The sequence below is a fragment of the Rhinolophus hipposideros genome, assembly GCF_964194185.1.
Source record: "Rhinolophus hipposideros genome assembly, chromosome: 15".
NCBI classification, from domain to species: domain Eukaryota; kingdom Metazoa; phylum Chordata; class Mammalia; order Chiroptera; family Rhinolophidae; genus Rhinolophus; species Rhinolophus hipposideros.
This window is the reverse complement of record NC_138061.1, coordinates 29,904,132-29,922,354: the sequence shown is the minus strand read 5'-3', so window position 1 is coordinate 29,922,354 and position 18,223 is coordinate 29,904,132. Positions and strand designations below refer to the sequence as shown.

General features: G+C 37.2%; 1 protein-coding gene across 13 annotated transcripts in view; it reads right to left on the bottom strand.

The window, feature by feature from the left end:
* Positions 1-18,223, bottom strand: part of CPEB3 (cytoplasmic polyadenylation element binding protein 3) — a 170,744-nt gene that overhangs the window by 87,448 nt on the left and 65,073 nt on the right. For all 13 annotated transcript variants that reach the window (XM_081073952.1, XM_081073956.1, XM_081073961.1 and 10 more), the window contains one exon: positions 10,855-10,911. In XM_081073952.1, coding sequence (XP_080930078.1) covers positions 10,855-10,911 — 57 coding nt within the window. The remainder of the gene's footprint in view (positions 1-10,854; positions 10,912-18,223) is intronic.

Here is an 18,223-nt window from a genome sequence, read left to right as displayed (position 1 = left end):
TAAAGAGGTAATTAAGGTTAAGTGAAGCTGTAAGGATAAGGCCCTAACCCACTACGACTGGTGTCCTTACAAGAAGAGGAAATAGTAGGCGTGCCCATGCACAGAGAAAAGGCCATAGAAGGTCCCAGAAAGAAGGCAGGCAGTCATCTGCCAGCCAGGGAGAGAGGCCTCAGGAGAAACTAACCCTGCTGGCACTTTGATCTTGGACTTTCTGCCTCCAGAGCTGTGAGAAAATACGAGAAATTTCTGTTGTTTAAGCCATCCAGTTTTTGAGATTTTGTTATGGCAGTCCTAGTAAAGTAATACACCAGTTGATGGACATTTGAAAAGCTCTTACTCTTAACCACCAAGATTGAAGAGCTAGTATTTCAAACCTATAAAGTTCTTGAAAGTACCCAGAAATTCCCTTTAGAATTTCCACAAACTTCATCCTCCTCTAAGTGTTTGTTTTCAGTAGCATAATCTAAGATTAGTAAAAAAGAACTTCTCACTCAAACTTTTTAATTTCATTATTACAACCATAGTACTATTGTTTTCTATTACTCATTATACTTAAAGTTGTTATTTTATGAATTAAAATAAGTATTTTTAATAGGTATTTTTGTGAATTGGTCAGAAAATCCAATTGTCATTAATAACATATGAAACTGAACTTTTGCAACGTTCTGCTTCCTTGCTTGCAAAACCTTAGAGGAAACCTATAAAACCTTTAATCAACTCCCCAAACAGAACAGGAATTACTTCTGTAAGCAACACAAAATGCTCTACCTGGTTCTGCTACGATACCTTCAACAAGACTTAAGGTACAAGAATAAAGAGGCTCATTTCAGCCTCTTCCAGTTGTTTTTGTTTTGTTTTGTTTTTCAAACTTTTTTTCTAAGTAGCAGAGTGCTCGCTCCTCCAACAAATGAACTCCAACAAATATGAGACATGTTTCTTGAACAAGGCTGTTCTGGTTGAAGCAGAACAGGAACCCAGAGAGTTCCATCTGTCAGGTGTCCATTCCCAGTGGCCCTTAAAGTATCTCCTTGGATGCTGGGACTCCACAGAACATGACCGGAAAACTAAAGAACTCTACTCCATGGTAGGACCATTCTTACTAGTTAGAAAGTTCTTTCTCACTTTTGCCTCTAAATTATTCTTAACCACAAACCTCAGCCTAATCCCACTTTTATTTGAGGGTCATTACTCTATCTCTTTTTGGGTGTCTCTTTTTTACAACGAAGCTATAGTTAGCTATTCTTTATAAGAAATGGTTATTCATACCCTATATCATCCTGAACATTCTCCTTCAGATAAACCTAATTTTCCAGTAAGACAACACTTGTCTGTCCCAGCTTCTCATGAGAATATCCAAGGCCCTTCACCATCTGACTTCTAACCAACCACCTTTCAGATCCTCAATTCCCACCATTCCACATATCAGACCCATATACTCCAGTCACACTAAACTCAACCCACTCTTCTGATAGTATTATTATAATGTAAGTACCACAGTCATCAGAAGAATCTAGAAAACCACAAGCTTTGACATCTATTCTTCTCTGCCCCCTTGTTCATTTCCATACACTATTATTTTCCCCATCTTGTCCAAAACGGAAGTTCAAGGCTTTGCTACACTCGCTTGCATACCTAGTGTTGTTACTTTCTAAACTACATTTACCACGTAGGTTACTACTAGAGTCCTTCCATAGGTGACATGTTATCAAAGTAATCACTTCAAAACTTGTAGGCCATCTCCTAAGTGACTCATTGAAACAAGAAAGATCATTCCAAATATGCATGTCTCATAAGATTTCTCTGGAAAAAACCTCAGTCGGACGAGAATCTCTGCATTACACATAATCTCTGGCTTTCCCGGGTTGGAGAGAATGGGCATCCTCTCCAACATTTACAAAGGTAATGTCTGTGCACTCACACCTGTGGCCTAACAGCATCCTACTGAGAGTAATTAATTCCTTCTCTATTGTAATTTCAATAGCATGTTGCTGAATGACACAAGAATTGCAAACCCCCCCTCCAAGCAAGAAATCAGAAGCCCTGAGGATTCTAATCATGTACCAGAGTAGTGTATATTTTACACAGACCCGTCTGCCCACATCAGGTCTGAAGTCACCTACTACAGAGGTATGCACCCAAACGTCTGGCATTGGTTCTCAAGAAACCATCTCCTGTGAACCACTATGCCAAAAATCTCATCAGGTCTCTTCAAACGTTATATACTCAATTTCTAGACTGCTAATCTTGTATTTCTGAACCCCAAAATTACACAGGGATTTATACCAGAGAGAGGAGTGGGAACAAAAGGGGTGGAGCTGTGCTCAGGAGCCTAAGCAGAACCAAAGGCCTGGACCCTTGGTCGGTGCTCCTTGTCTCCTCTCAACTCTCTCACAAGGGTTCCTTATTGGAAGAAAGTTATGAAAAGGACTTGACCTGAGAATTTGCAAAGAGCTCCAGCAACACAGAGAGCTGCTCATTTCCCTTACCCCTGCCCTGACCTCTCCAAAACAGCTTCCTCTTCTGACTTGGATTTGGGAAAACCTCAGGGAACAATAAAAGAGGACCAAGCCTTAAGGGGAAAGAAAGAATGGGAGGGAGGGATGGCACAGTCCTCACGCTACTGATTCCTTCTTGCTCAGATATACAAGTAAACAGACACTGGCAAGGGGTAAGGGGAGGTAACTCCTTCTAACTGTGGTCTTTTCCATACACCCCTCACTCACCCACCGTAATCAGGTTTCATCCCAGATCAATGAAATTACAGCCTCTGGTGTGGGGTCATGGGTATTTTCTATTTTGGTTCTCATTTTGATTGTATAGCCGGGATTAAAAATTACAGCTAACCCAAAAGGGAAAAATAGGTGGAGAGGGGTAGGAGAGGGAAGGAGCAGAGACTAGCATTTTTTGGGTTTGTATTTCTTGCCCCATTTGGTAACAGGAGCATTGCACTCTTAACCTTACCTTTTGTAAAGAAGCGGTTAATATGCCCATTTTTAAAAAAAGGTAACCTGCCCAAAGTCACATAGCAAATAAGTTAATGGATCCATGATTTAAACCCATACCTATTTGCCACCACCCTTCCCTCCCTAAAAAAAACAACCTGTATAATTTCCACTGTATTACGCTGGGGGGAAATCAAAAAACTTTAGTCTGATAACAAAGGTATATATGTGTGCAGACAATGAAGAAAAAAGGCCAAGTTTTACCCACTTTACTTGGGGATCATCGCATACCAACTCTCTGAAAGTCTCAGACTCCGAGTCTGCACAGACTAGCAGTCCAAATGGGGGTGTGGTTAAAATCCTTGCCACTAACAAGCGGGACTAGGTTCTGAAAGTACATCTGGTGACTTCTGAAGTGCACTAAGTCTCCGCAATCAATAAAGTATTGTTTAGCTACTTTGGCTGAAAGAGCTAATGGAAACCTGAGTGATCTTTTTGGGGAGACCCAAAAGAACAGAAATCACATTGGATTAAGGGACTGGTTGGCAAAATAAAGTGTGTGTCCAAGCCATAGATGGCTATTTGCTGGTTGTATGACATGAGCAAATTCCTTTGCCTTTTCAAGAAAATGAAGACACTTCCATGTTTTCAACAAGGTTGTATAAAAGAAGAAATGAAGAACCATCATTCTCAACTTTTCTATCAAAGTGCCCAAATGGCTGAGACAAATGTGCATTCTTAAAACTTGCTGAAGACTACAAAACCGTTTGAAGTCTCCAGCTTTATCTTAAAAACTGCATTTCAGTTTCCTATACTACTCTATCACATAGCCATGTTTTATTTGGATATGACTGGTGTTTAGGGAAACTGGGTTTTGACCATTTCCTGGCAAACTATTATAAGCATTACAAAGGCACAGAGGTCTGTGAAAGCACTTTTTAAACTGTTAATTATTAGAGCCATATGTTATTACCATCTTTCAAAAGAAAGAGTTAAAACAAATCTTTAGGAAGGAACTAAGGTAGCTTGAATATTCTCTAAAGCCATTACACTGCGTTTTCCCAGTTTCTCTGATATCTTTCCCTCTCTTCCAGTCTCTCATATTGAGTACCTGTTTAATGGGCCAGGCATTGTACTTGAAGCCAGTGGAGAGTTGTGAACAAAAGCTAGTCTCTGCTCTCTTGAAGCATACATATTGAAGAGAAACACCAACATTAAATAGTTAATTACAAGTGTGTCGAGTGCTATAAACAGGACACCCAGGTTCTACTGCCTATATAAGTAGAGAAAGCAAACAGGGAAGTCCACAGGGAGAAGCAGATAACTTTTCAGTTTCCTGCATCTTTATTATTAGGTTGCAAGCACCCAATTCCTGGTATTTAAGACATATTCACACACACAAAGAACTTCTTCCAAAATCCAATGAAATCCAGAATATTTCCGATTTCACTTATTTACAATGTTCAATGTCAGGCCATGCAGACCAGGTTTACCTCTTGCTTTTTCAGTAAAAGAGGATTTAGTAAGCGTTCTGAGCATAAATAAGGTGACTAGAAAATACTAGGAAAACAATTTCCCCAAAGACACCAAATTTGTGTCTTTGTGTTAAACTAGTATAAAAAGAAAACAACCACTCTTAACAACTAAGTATTTAAAGCAAGGGTTACAACCCTCAACCTGAAGATGGAAGGTTCTGCTCGTGGCTCCATCATGTTACCCCAACCAACTCACATAGCCTCTTGAACTTCAGCTTCCCTGTCTGTAAACTGAGAAGAACAAAACAAAACAATGTCCTTACGTCCCCTACCACGTTCATGTACAACATCCATCCAAAACAGTTTGAAATTTGAGTACTTGAAAGTTATAGAACATTACATATCCCTCTAATAACTATTGTTCATTTTTAATAAGCCATCGTTTATAATGTATTCATACCACAATTGTATACTAATTTTACTTCTAAACCTGTTCAGACAGAAATAGCAGTACTGGATCTTGTCTTCTAAAAGTTCCAAATACTCAAAGACAATGTATTTAGTTTGAGAATCTCAAACAGAACTACAATGTACTCTTGAAATTTTGGAAAATTCCATTTGGAATTCTAACAAACCTGGCTCTATCCCCACTTTGGCATAAAAGCATCATGTGTTCAGCTCTCTCTCTGCCACTTTTTCTCAGCTGAGCCTCTCCCCAAGGAGTTTACTCCCAGCAGAGAATGAAAGAAGGGGTGAGGGAGTCTGCCCAAAAGTTCACACCAAAACCCCTTTACATTTCCTCTTTTGATTCAACAATGCTCTGGCAGCCCTTGGTTCAAATAGAAATATAAGAAAAATCTTCTAAAATATTTTCAAGGCATTAAATAGGAGGAAAAAAGTGGAAGATAACATAAGCTCCAAGTTGCTTGGTGCTTCAGCTGTGAATAAGTTGTTTAACAGTCAATGAACTCAGCGTTTCTCAAGCAAGTAAATGTTTGTTTTTCCCCCCAAAATTTAAAATATTTAAGTCTGTAAGCTGTCCAGGACTCCTACTCTAGGACTCCTCAATTTATCAATGTTTTTAAAACTCTAATAAGAAAGAGTGAGGACAAAAATCATCTCTCCCTGTCAGAGGTGCTTTAAATTTCTTACCTACTTGGAACAGACTCCAGTTACAAGCTGAGAGATATCACAAAATAAATGGCATGAAACTTTTAATTTAAATAAAATTAAACCTCTGTTACATTACAAGCTTCTGTCAAAAAAAAATCATTCTCTGGCATATCTTCTCTAAGTAAGACTATGCCGCCTACTTTCCAAATGTTGCATTAATAATACCTTATGTGTACATGTGCCTAATCTCATCTAAATCTCACAAAAATGATGAGGTAATTAGAGTATCATAATTGTCCTTTTCTAGGGCTTTGAACTAAGACAGACATTCAGAGACTTGCCATCCTTATCACATGACTCTTTCAAGAGCTAAGCCTTTATTTTTGTCCTCAGAAGGGAGACAATATTACTTCAAAACATTATTGAAGCTGATGTATTTTCTGTCACTATAGATTAGTTTACATTTTCTAGAACTTTATATTAATGGAATCGTCAAGTATGTACTTTTTTGTTTAGCTTTTTAAAGTTAGCATAAGTATATTGAATCATTCATGTTGTTGCCATCTATCAATAATTCACTCCTTTTTATTGCTAAATAGTATTCCATTGTATGAATGTACCACAATTTGTTTACTCTCTAGTTGAGGAAAATTTGGATTACTTATAATTTTGGCTATTGTGAATATCCTTTGAATATTCACATACATGTCTTTGTGAGGACGTATGTTTTCATTTTTGCTCTTGGGTAGATTTCCGGGAGTTAGAACTGCTGCATCATGTGGTAGGTATGCATTTAACTTTTTAAGAAACTGTCAAACTGTTTTTCAAAATGGTTATACCATTTTACATTCCAAGCATCATTGTACAGCACCTTTAAAAGTACCAAACAGCACAAGAGATACAGCAACTCTAATCCCCAAAGAAGGTGGATGTCCCAAAGTCAGGGGGACAGAAGCAGGAAGGATTTCATGCAGAAAAAAAGATTCCCACAGAAAGAGATGGTGCTGTAGCCCCATCCAGCCGTCCCAGCCCACGAGCGACCTGTAGGCGTGCTGTCTGAATTCTATCAGGAAAACGTCTATCTAAATATAAACAATGGAAGATAAACTCATGTTTTGGAAGTCTGACATGCAAAGAAAAGGAAATCTTAAAAGACAGCAATAAAGCTGACGTAAGCTATCACAACCGCAGCTCACCTACTCATCTACTAGTCAGTCACTAGGCTAAGCTTTACAAGATTTATAAAGGCATACCTTGCTTTATTGCGCTTCACATATTCCGCCTCACATATACTACACTTACTTATAAATCAGAGCCAAGACTCTCGACCAGCAAAAAGACTGTGACTCACTTTATTGCGTGGTTTGGAACAGAACCTGCAATACCTCTGAGGTCTGCCTGTACATAGTCAATTTAGTGATCATTATCTCCATTTTACAGGTGAAGAAAACAGAGACAGAGAAGTTAAGAATGTGGCCTCCAGGTCATGTAGTTTGTCAGAGATGGAACCAGACCTGCCTGACCCTAGACAACGCTTTTCACAGTGATGCCAATTCATTGCTCCATCTGCAGGTTTCACATGCCTTTCAGCCTGCAGGGAAGGTAGCTCCCAGAAGCTGAGTGCTACTATCCCTTAAGCCACACTGCTCCCTCTGTTTCTAGTTTTGTACTCATCAAGCAACTTTCTGATATTGAGCTGTTTTTCCAAGCCCATTCTCTACTTGGAAAAAGAGGAGTTGACCAGTCAAAAGGAATAAAGTGGATAGATTTGGCAGTGATTACCTCTTAGAGTAAATTAAAAGACCAGGCATTCTGGTTTTGAACATTAATTTGTCTGTAAATTTGGATGACTTTACTAATCACAGAGGCACCAAAATCCTTTTCTGAGGACCATCATAAGAGATGGTCCTTTACAAGCCCATAACTGCTAAACTCAACTCTAACAACAACAAAAACATAAAAAACCAAACACAAAACACACGCTACTGCGTTAGAAAACAATCTGGCTGATAGAACTACTACGCATATAGCTAGAAGAATTGTCAGTAGCCTCCTTCCTTTTCCAGCAGGAAAAATAAAAGGATATTATGCAAACTTCTGGTATTTCTGCTGTAAGCGTGAAGATAATAAAAGGACCAAATTATTAAAAGTAAAGAAAAAGTATATTACCAGGTTAAATGGAAGGGCACATTTTTTCAGAACTAACTTTATTTTGGAAATGTTGGACAAGTGACAGGTCTTATAGATGGATCAGAATTTCTTCCCTCAACTCCCTGTCTATATTCTACAATATTTGAGGACCTAATATTTTGGGGGAAAGCCAAATTTTATGTCTCTTAGTTTCCTCCCCAGAGGTTGGCCTGCTAATCCTTACATGATCTTGAATAGGAAAAATCAGTAGATTCTTGGGTTTTACATAAATCTTGCCAGTCCTTCCACACCCTAAATGTCTATAGGTTTACTATTTTGTATAGTTGGTACCCTATCCTCCTCTTCCCAGTTCCATTTTCTGTCTTCTAGATGACATCGGCAGTGGTGATTCTCAGTGGAAAGTATAACTGGAAGGGACGCATTAGGAACACCAAAATATGGGAAACTGGCCCATTGAAAGCTGGATGTAGTACTGAGAAGTGAGAATGCTCGCCATGGTACCTGTCTTTCCCACAGCAAGTCAAGATAGCTGAGAATATTATGTCTTCAGGAAAGACTTGGGGTTTGGCGAGAACGAGGAAGTAAAAGCAGAGAAAATCTTTTGAAGACAGTAAATAGTAGAGTTATGTCCAGAGTTAGAAAGCATGGATTTTACATAGCAAAAAAGGGTAAAAAAGAAGGAAGTACAACTGATTCATACATCCCTTTTAGAAAGATATAACCACTGATTCAGTTCACTTTAATTTTCTTAGCCAGTCCCTTCTTGTCTGAAAATACAGTTCAACTTCAACTTAGTATCTTTCAATAATCACAAATTTTGAATTAATAAAATTTCAGTAATTTGTGGCTTCATCTCAATTATTCCTATGTGAAGTTGAGGGAAAGGAAAAAGGACAGGCCAGTCACAGCACAATAATTGCTGGGCCAACAAGTGATAGGCGTAAGAAGGAAGACAAAAAATACATAAGTGTGTTTGTGCATGTGTTACATACATGTCACCGGATGGGCTGGGACCAATTATACAAAACAGGAAAAAGCTTTATCACAGCAAGTCTGTCAAAGCCTGTAGTTGGGCTCATAAACATCTACCAAGGAGGGTATTTTGTTTACTATGATCATTTCAAATTGGAGTCAACTTTGAAAGAGAACTAATGTATGTAATATAAATGTAAAACTCTGGTTGTTTTTATGGTTTACTTTGAGGAGCCTACAGGGCACCACTCAGAGTCCTTAGAAGATAGTCCCTGATCATCTGCCATAAAATTGCAAATATGCATAACTCATCAACATTTGATATAGATATTGGCAAAATGACCTTTTGGTACTTCAAAATATATCACAGAATCTTCATCCTGAGTAGTAATCATTACGATGACCTAATTTGGTCCCCTTCTCTTACAGATGAAAAAATTCAGAGGCCAAAAGGGGCATTTTAAGCAACATGTACAAAGTGGAAAGAACATGAATGAAATCTCTTATTTAAAAGCAGAGAATTAAAGAGAATCAAATCAAAGAGAATCAAAAACCTTTTAAAAAGAAACATGTCTTCTCGCTTCGTTTTTTACACAAAACAATTATAAATGATATCCTCTCTCCCTTGCAGAAGAGGACTCACACCATGTCCAATTAGATCTTTTCGCAAATACACACTCATTCCTTCAGGCAGACACATTACCATGCAGTTCTTTCCTTTTACATTCAACTGTAGATCCCATCACCTAACTGAAGGTTTTTCACAAAGTTTTGAATAATCACTGAAGCTCAGCAAGTTAAGCATGTTTACTAATCCTCACCCCAATATACCTGCTTCTAGAGAGAAAAAAAAAATCAGAGGCAGTAGCATAATCTAAATGTAAAATGACCATTATTCTGGAAATTAGAAAACAGGTGAGTAGTCTAGAATTTTCATTGTGTCTCATACCCTCCAAAAGAAGGGATACTAGCTATTTAGAACAAAATGTCATGCAATGAATTAGGACCCCCATCACCAAGCACTGCCAGTGGTTCTCTGCTGTGCCACTGGGAGACAGGCTACATGTCAGAACCAAAAGAAACAGGAAATATATATTGTAGAGATAACCTAAAATATGCCCTAAGGAACTCCAATGACATTCTAACACCCTTACTCGAGCAAGAGGGAAAAGGGTAATACTAAACCCAACCCTGGATTTACCCAGCACATCCCCCATGTGTATTGAGAGTCAGCTTGCATATCTCAAAGGATAGGTAGACAACCTGATATTACCCATTTGACAGAGGAGAAAACTTAAATCAGTGACTTGGATCGGTCCGTCTGACAACTGACAATTTCAGTTTAGAGATTGTTCTGCAATTTGGTCTACAGCTATTTGGAAGGAGAACTGATGCGAGCCAGGTATTTCTTCCAGTACAATGACTTTCTGGTTACTAAGGTTTTGATGCTCCAGGATTCCATCTGACAACGATTACTGACAAAACATTTCTAATCTGCAAAGCTGTTGACACCTATACGCCATGTAAACTCCACTAGGGGAGAACCCCTGATGTCCAGTTTGAAGCACCTGTTGGCTATTGATCACAATGAGAAAATTCTGTTACTTGTAATTAAGTTGAATTATTCATTCACATTCTCTACCCCACTCTCTCTTTTCCTTGGCTTCTCTTTCTTTCCTTCCTCTACTCCAAAGGGCCAACAAAGTTCTCTGTAAAGGACCAGACAGTAAATAGTTTAGGCTTTTTGGTCTCTGCCATTGTTGCACAAAAGTAGCCATACACAACCCATAAAGGATGGGGTGTGGCTATACTTCAATACAACTCTTTACAAAACGAGGCTGGGGGTAGAGCTGGCTCATGGGGCTGTAGTTTTTCAACTCCTGGTGTAGAGTAGCAGTTCTCCAACTTTAGCCTGCATTAGAATCACCTCTAGGACTTGTTAATACACAGATTTCTGGGCCCAATCCTTAAAATTTCTGATTCGGCAGGTCTGTAGGAGGCCTGAGATTCTGCATTTTTAGTAAGCTCCCAAATGATGCTGATGGTGCCGGTTTAGGGACCACATTTTCAGAACCACTCGTATAGAATAATGGTCTATACTACACTCATTGGAAGGTTGAAATGTGATAAACAAGAAAGTGGAAATAACATGCTGTAAACCTGACTGCTAATTTTATAGAATATTTCATATGAAGACTTACTGTTAAGTGCCATAATATTATCTGTTCCTGGATGATGGAAATTTATTCCCATGCGTCCTAAAAAATAAAATAATTTTATTTTAAGCACAAAGAAAACAATGCTTAATACAATTGTTTCAAATACACTGTACAATATGAACATTACAGAAAGATAAAACAAATTAAATCTATAACAAACAATGCTATCAAAAGTCATAGCAATTACAAGTATTTAAATCAAGTCATAAAATATACACACGAAAAATCTTAAAACAAAGCCAACGTCTCAAATAACAACAAATAAACAAAACAAGACAAAAAAGAAGCTTCCATTATAATCATGTGAAATTTCAATTCATCTCCCGCATTCCGATTTAAACATGCCAACTCCCTGGATTAAGCATTTTATTTAAACAATTCATAGTGCCCTTCAAATTTAAACAGAAAATAATGAATTCAAAAAGTATATAAACTTGAAGCTTAGAAGGAATAAAAAGGTAAAGGTTTCAGAGCGGCTCAAAAAGACAACTATCAGAACGGCAACGGGAATAAAGACGGTGAAATTTATATAACAGAGTGGGGAACAAAGACTGGCCTAAAAATCTAGGGTTCTGACTGCTGCCCCTACCACTATGACTTAGGGCATAATGCTCATCTCCAGACCTTTGTCCTTATAATAAACAGGTCACAAACTTCTGTCCACACTGGCTGGCTACTTGTTTTCGTATGCCTCCTCTGAGGGTTGTAAAATTAAAAATTAAAAAACAAACAATGTGTGAGAGAGACCATGTGACCCACAGGCTGAAAATATTTACTCTCTGGTCCTTTACAAAGCCAACTTCTGGTCTATGAGACGACAAGAATGAATTAGATGGTTCAGCTAACAGCCTCCAGGGTTAAAAGTGAAAGATGTACACATTTGGTATGTTTTTTCATTAATTACTTGGGGAAAGGAGGTGGATATATCCAAAGAAAAATGAAACAGAGAGAGTCTTATATGGAAAAACTATATACTCAGCAAGTTTTCTTGGCCAATTCCTTCAACAAAATAGTTATTGAAACAATGCTTTTGTGTAAAGCTAGTATCTATGAACTTGGCTCTGCAAGGTTTTCATGTCCAGTTATGCAAAGGTTCACAATGAAATTCTAAGAAAAATGTTAATTTTAGATCACTACCACTACCGTTTAAATAAATGTCAACAGTATTTTGGGGGAGAGGGAGACAAAGAAAGCTGGAGATGAGGAGAACGTGATTGACTTTTCCAACAAATGCAGTGCTTTAAATTGCAAAAGTCAGTCATCATTTGGTAGTAAACTCTGTTATAGAATACCAGAGGAAAACAGCATTATCAAGCTCTTCTGGCCTAAAATAAAAGAATCACAGTGGACAAAACGTAGTATTTGCCTCTAATAAAAAGGGGTAAAATTAGTTAAATGGGGCCTAGTTAAATCAAGGCCAGCCTAATCTCCTAAAGACCCATAGGTCACAATAATTTGTGAAAGGTCATTTCATATTAAGGGATAGGGGAAAAAAACAAAATTCTCTTAAACATAATGTTGCTTTTATTGATGGATGGATAGATGTGTGTAAGAGAGAGAAGAGAAATTAAGAATGGAAAAATCATCAATGGTTGATAGATTCTGATGAAAGTGTTCTAATTATACAAGGAAGCATTACAGAACTTTTAATAAAAATTATTGTTTGTTTTTATTATTTTAAACTTCCTTATTAGGAGGAAGACATTACATCTATCCCTAGTTCAGTGGAGACTATGTTGCTAGCATTTACATTATGATAAAATTATTTTTTAGATTTTAATGTTTTCTATAGAAAATCATATTCGTAAAGAAACATCTCTTAATAATAGAACTGCCTGTTTTATTTTGTATAAATAAATTTTTTGTATAAATAAATTTTATATAGCTTTTCATATTTACTAGAAGCTAATTATTAGAGGAGTTTCAAAAACTACCTATTGATAAAAGACACACTTAACAGGATCTCTATATGCAATTGCTCTGTGTCTTACGTTTTTCCAGCTCCTAAGTCCATCTAGAGTCCCTAAAAATTATAGTCTATACCATATACAATGAGTGCTATCTCTTGCTACCTTGATCAGAACCTATTATAGGAAAATTTGTCACCCGAACGAGGCTTTGATTTAGTAGGGAGAATTTCCACTCTGGTTTTAGTTAGCTATATCAGTGTTCTTTCCATTATTTTCAGATAATCACGACATTATTTGGATTCATTATCCCCAAATTCAAACATCCATGAGAACAAGGTGTGATTTACTCACTGGAAAGTCTGCCTAAAAACCCAGTAAGAGTTCAAAATCACTACCCATTAGAATGTAAGGAAATGGCACATAGAGAGGGACTCTACGACCTCTGACCAAGGAATATTCGGAGGTGGGTGTGGTTCCTAAAAGGAGGGATGTTCCCTAAACATTTCTAGAATAATAAAGGGTTATCAAGAAAACCAAGTGAGCCAAATTTAGCTGATCATCATTCAACTTCTTTTGTTTCCTGTGCCAATCATTTATAGTAAAGAATTATGTAGTTTACAATGACTACATCAAATAAGAGTTTTTTGCCTGTTTCCAGAAATACTTATGTTCCCATACTTAAAGGGGTGGTCTCTCTGCAGTCCTCCAGAAGTTGGATCCTTTTTGAACTCTTTCCATGAGATTTTAGGACTTTTCAGCCTTGAAAGATGAAACTGAAAAGAAGCTTGGTAGTTTTTCTAATTATCATCCTCTATCCTACACTGCCTTCTTCCAATTCAATCTTTCTGAAGATGCAGCAAAAAAAGAGAGCCTTAGGCAATGTTTTGTAGATAAAGACATCACTACTTGCTGGAAAGCAGAAAACTTTTTTGCTTTTCCTGGTGTCCTCCCTAAGTCTGTTGGCCTTTTTGACCCAACGGATCTCTGGATCTGTGGATCAACATCATTAACAAAAGATATAATAGAAAACTCTAGGTCAATGCCAGATTCATCAGAACCAATTATTTAAATATAATCTAATTTTCCCCCGACTGAATGCTAATTATTTTTAGTAAAATCACGGTTTCTTTAAGCTACTTTCTTTACCTCTTCAAAAATTAATGTTTAGATTATAAAGTACAATATATTTTCACTGGAGACAAATTAGACAATACACAAAAATGAAGAAAACAAGATCACCAATCAAAGACAAGCTCTGTTAACATTTTGATTTACCGTCTCTTCCAGCTTAGGGAGTATAGTATGTGTATAGTTTTCTTTTTAAAAATTAGAAACGATTTTATAATTTTATTTTTACTTAATATATTGTACGCCTCAAGTCTTACAGTTATGGATTTTGGAGGAGAGAGAAAATATGTAACCGCAAAAGAAAAACTTATTCCAAATTCAGATGAGGCCATTTCTTTTTTTCTTCCCTTTGTCCAACAAATACTGCTGTTTAATCAGCTGTGAAAATAGACTCAAGTGTGTGACATCTGGAGATTTCTGTTAATGCAGTCTGGTGCTGCCAGCGTGACATTTTGTCCATGGTCTGCTATTTTTAAATTGTTCTTGTCAGCCAGCTATCTTTTAAGAATAGTGTAAAATATAAGGTTTTGAAAACTGGAAAGCATACTTGGTTTTACTGAGTTAAATGATGCTGTGGAAATCTGAGACTATGTCCCACTTTCCCCACTGCACAGGGCCTGAAAAATGTGGGTGAGAGGAGATGGAGGAAGAAGTTGGAGAATAGGGTTCTGCATGGTTATTTGGACTGTAAAAATCACAGTCTCATAAGTTCAATTCACATTCATATTTAAGAGGCCAGTTATAAAAAAAACTACCTCTACTGTTATTCAAAGTTTTAGAGTCCAAAAAACCTACACTTTTACACGTCCGAAATAGAAATTGGAATTTTTGTTCTTTCATAATTAATTGTGAAAATCACCTCTTCGCTTCTGCAGTATGTTATGAGATAGGGAACAACTGCAGTATCTTCCTCTAATCCTCCCCATTTGCTCTAAAAAGTCAAGTCCTTCAGAGACCTTCATATAACAGAATTCGAATGCCACGTTCCAGAAAAGGTTATAAGACAACATACACATTTTACTCGCTTCTATTTCCCACCTCCTTTTTCTATAAATTTGAAGATACATTCCTTCAGAAAGAGTATTAATAAGATGTAATAACATGATATGTGGAAATACAATAAACTGGTATTTTAAATCTCTTTTAAGGAAAAGTGATAAAAGTTTGGTATTGTAAATATTCTAAATATGTTCCAAACAGCCAAGAAGCAAAAGCTGAGAGTTTAGACCTCAGGTCAAATCCTAATTTATTCGCATACCAGTAGGGGATATTTTTCGGCATTTTATCTCATTCCCTTGAGCCTACGTTTCTTCATTTCAGACTGTATTCGAGAACAATTAACTCAGAATTTCTGAAGGTAGTACACAGGATTAAAGTACCCACAATCTTTTTCTTTTACAATGCTCAGGTTATTACACTGCTACACTGAAAGGGCCACTGGGCAAATTAATGGGAGGGACCTATAAAAACAAAATCACTCAACTTCTATCCACTGTTCCCCTCTTGTACAGAACAAGAACAATCACTTCTTGCTGACTCAGAACCTGTGGCCTAAAAGCCCTGGAATCTGCTAACTCATACCAGACAAACTGATATGGGCCGAAGGGAGGTAGCACAAAAATAGAACTGGAGTAACAATTCAAGTAAGGAAAGGGACAGTATTATTTTCTGAAGCAGCTGAATGTAATGAAGGTGCACTTGACACTTGCTCTTTCACTTTTCAAAATTCAGTTCCATGAATGGTGAAGGAAGAGAACATATATATATAAAAATGTTTCAAATACATAAAAATGTTTCATCAGGTATTACTCCCAAAGCAGTCAGCCAGGCCTACTCTTCTATTCAAAAAGGGAGACTGCATGGGATGAGAAAAAGGTGGCTTCTTCCTGTTTTTTCCAAGATGTCTGCTATACTGCGCTACCGCAGCCAGGGGACAGGGCCTTGCTTCTCACTGTCACCTACACTGCCCAAAGCACTGGGGTTGGTATTTCCCTATTATCCTTCTCTTTTATTACTTTGTCCTCTTTGAGTATTAATCCTAAGGGAGGGTATGATTAATCAAACCTAATGACCCTGGGTTTTCACCGGGGTTGCCCAGTGGCTAGATGAACCTTCCTCATTAGTAGCAAGTCAGGGGACAGCTGTTAGGAGGGTATACAGATGAACCTTCTCCCTCCATCTCTTATCCTACCTCTCCCAATGCCTGAAATCCCCTTACTCCTCAGTTATGAGGAGAGTTGGATTTCTCTTCGGTCCACTAGAAAAGAGGGCAGAGAACAATTCCTCCTCGCAGGCCTCACTCAGACTTCTACCAACCCACAGAGTTCTGTACTTAGAAAAGAAATATGGGACAGTTTTCATTTGTTCATCACCCTTCTCAAAACTCTCATCTCTTGGAGGCATTCTCTCAAATGAACAATGGAAAAGTCATACATAAGACATGGTAAGAGATAAGAAGTAATTGTTAAAATTTCATTCTGTTACAACTAAAAACTGTAGCTAGAGATTTTTAAGAAGCCCAAATATTAGTCTAATTTTTATTTAAACAAGCGTTCTGTGAGCTGATCAACCGTGCAGCAGACATTCCTCAAGATGCTGTGAAGAAAGCTCAGTTCAACTTTTCCTCTACAGTACTTGACATTTTTATCATGGGGGAGGAGATGAGGGACCTTTTAAAATTTCCTACAAACATGTTCAACGCTGACCTAGTGTAAGTATAAACGTAACTGGAAAACTGCTAAAGCTCTTTTACTAAAACAAAAATCGTATTACTTCCTGAACTTCCTATTCTGTCATTTCTCCCACTAACCCTTTTTTCCCTCTGAATCAACAGAACAGTAGAATAAAGGGATTTGTTATTGAATATATTTTTAATATTCAATTAAATATTTCTGTGAATATATTTTCACCATGTTCACTTTAAGTACATCATGAAGTACTTTATTTTTCATGAATGTGATATTATACTTTCTTTACGTTATTCAGATATACAATTTTGGGAAGCCAACATAACTTATAGGAGGATTATTTTCCTTTCTCCTTTAGGTGGTTTTTGATAATGATAGAACATTTATCCTTATAATCATTATTTATCTATGGCAAATACAAAATTTTGAAAACTTGCATTTGAAAGCTTTCAACATTTAGCTGCACTCTAGCTGGAAGGAAGTAAATATTATAGGGATATAAAGGTTTATTACCCAGGCCAGGAAGCAGGCATAGCAGCACTACCAATGCCAGCAAAAAAATTGTAGATAACATTTGAGCAGTTTCTAGTGTCAGGAACTTTATCTGACTCTATGAAGTAGGTGCTTTATTTCAATGAAGACAACACTAAGACTTGGAAAAGGCTAATAAATTTATCTACATCAACAGCAAACTAGAGGCAGAGCCAGACTTCAAACCCAGGTTGGAATGACCGCAAAGGCAGTGTCTAGAAAGGATGAGTTGACATTCGATCTCCTCTAAAGAGAATATAAAATGTCTGGAAGAATGTTAATAAAAATAACAATCTTTGTTATCTCTAGGTGGTAAGTCTCAGGTGGTTTATTCACTGTCATTTTTGTCTTCTTATGGATTATCTGAATTTCTTACAATGAACAAGGATGTATTGTTTTCGAAAGAAAATTGAGCTCCAGAGAAAAACACCAAAACAAACAAGCATACAGAAAAACTAATGACTCTCTAATGTGAGTTTTGAGACCCTTAAAATAGTGTTCCTGTGTTCAGGTGGGAGAAGAGGATACTAAAGGTGGGAGGAAAAACACTATGGAGTAGAGGGAAGTGTTGCTGGACAGAAGCCACATGGTGGGTCCCCTGGCCTACCTACCACCTTTCTCTTAAAGCTCAATTCACCTAGCTGTTTACTTTTAACTGACTAATATCTTTTTATTTTTAACTGTCCAGAGCTTTATATCTTTTGACCCAGAGACCCTCTCTATGAATTTACTTTAATGGAAAGGTACGTGTAAGAACTCATCCACAGCAGCATTCCCTATAATGAAGAAAAAGCTGGGTACAAACTAAGAGTTTAAAGTTAAGGCCTACCAATAAATTATGAAGACCAGATAAAAACATGGATAATGTTTATCATGCGAGAAATAGAAAAATAAAGGATATACCATCACAATGTTTCTTTTTTTTTTTAGTTACCTTTTTCTTATTATAAATTTGTTTTTTAAAGTCAAAAGTTACTTGAAATCTTTCCTTTAAAATGCTAGCATCATAATTATGTCATGAGAAGTAATAAGAATCAAACACATGGTGCCATAAACCAGATAAAATGTCTCCCAGCTGGAAAAGGGAAGCAGGAA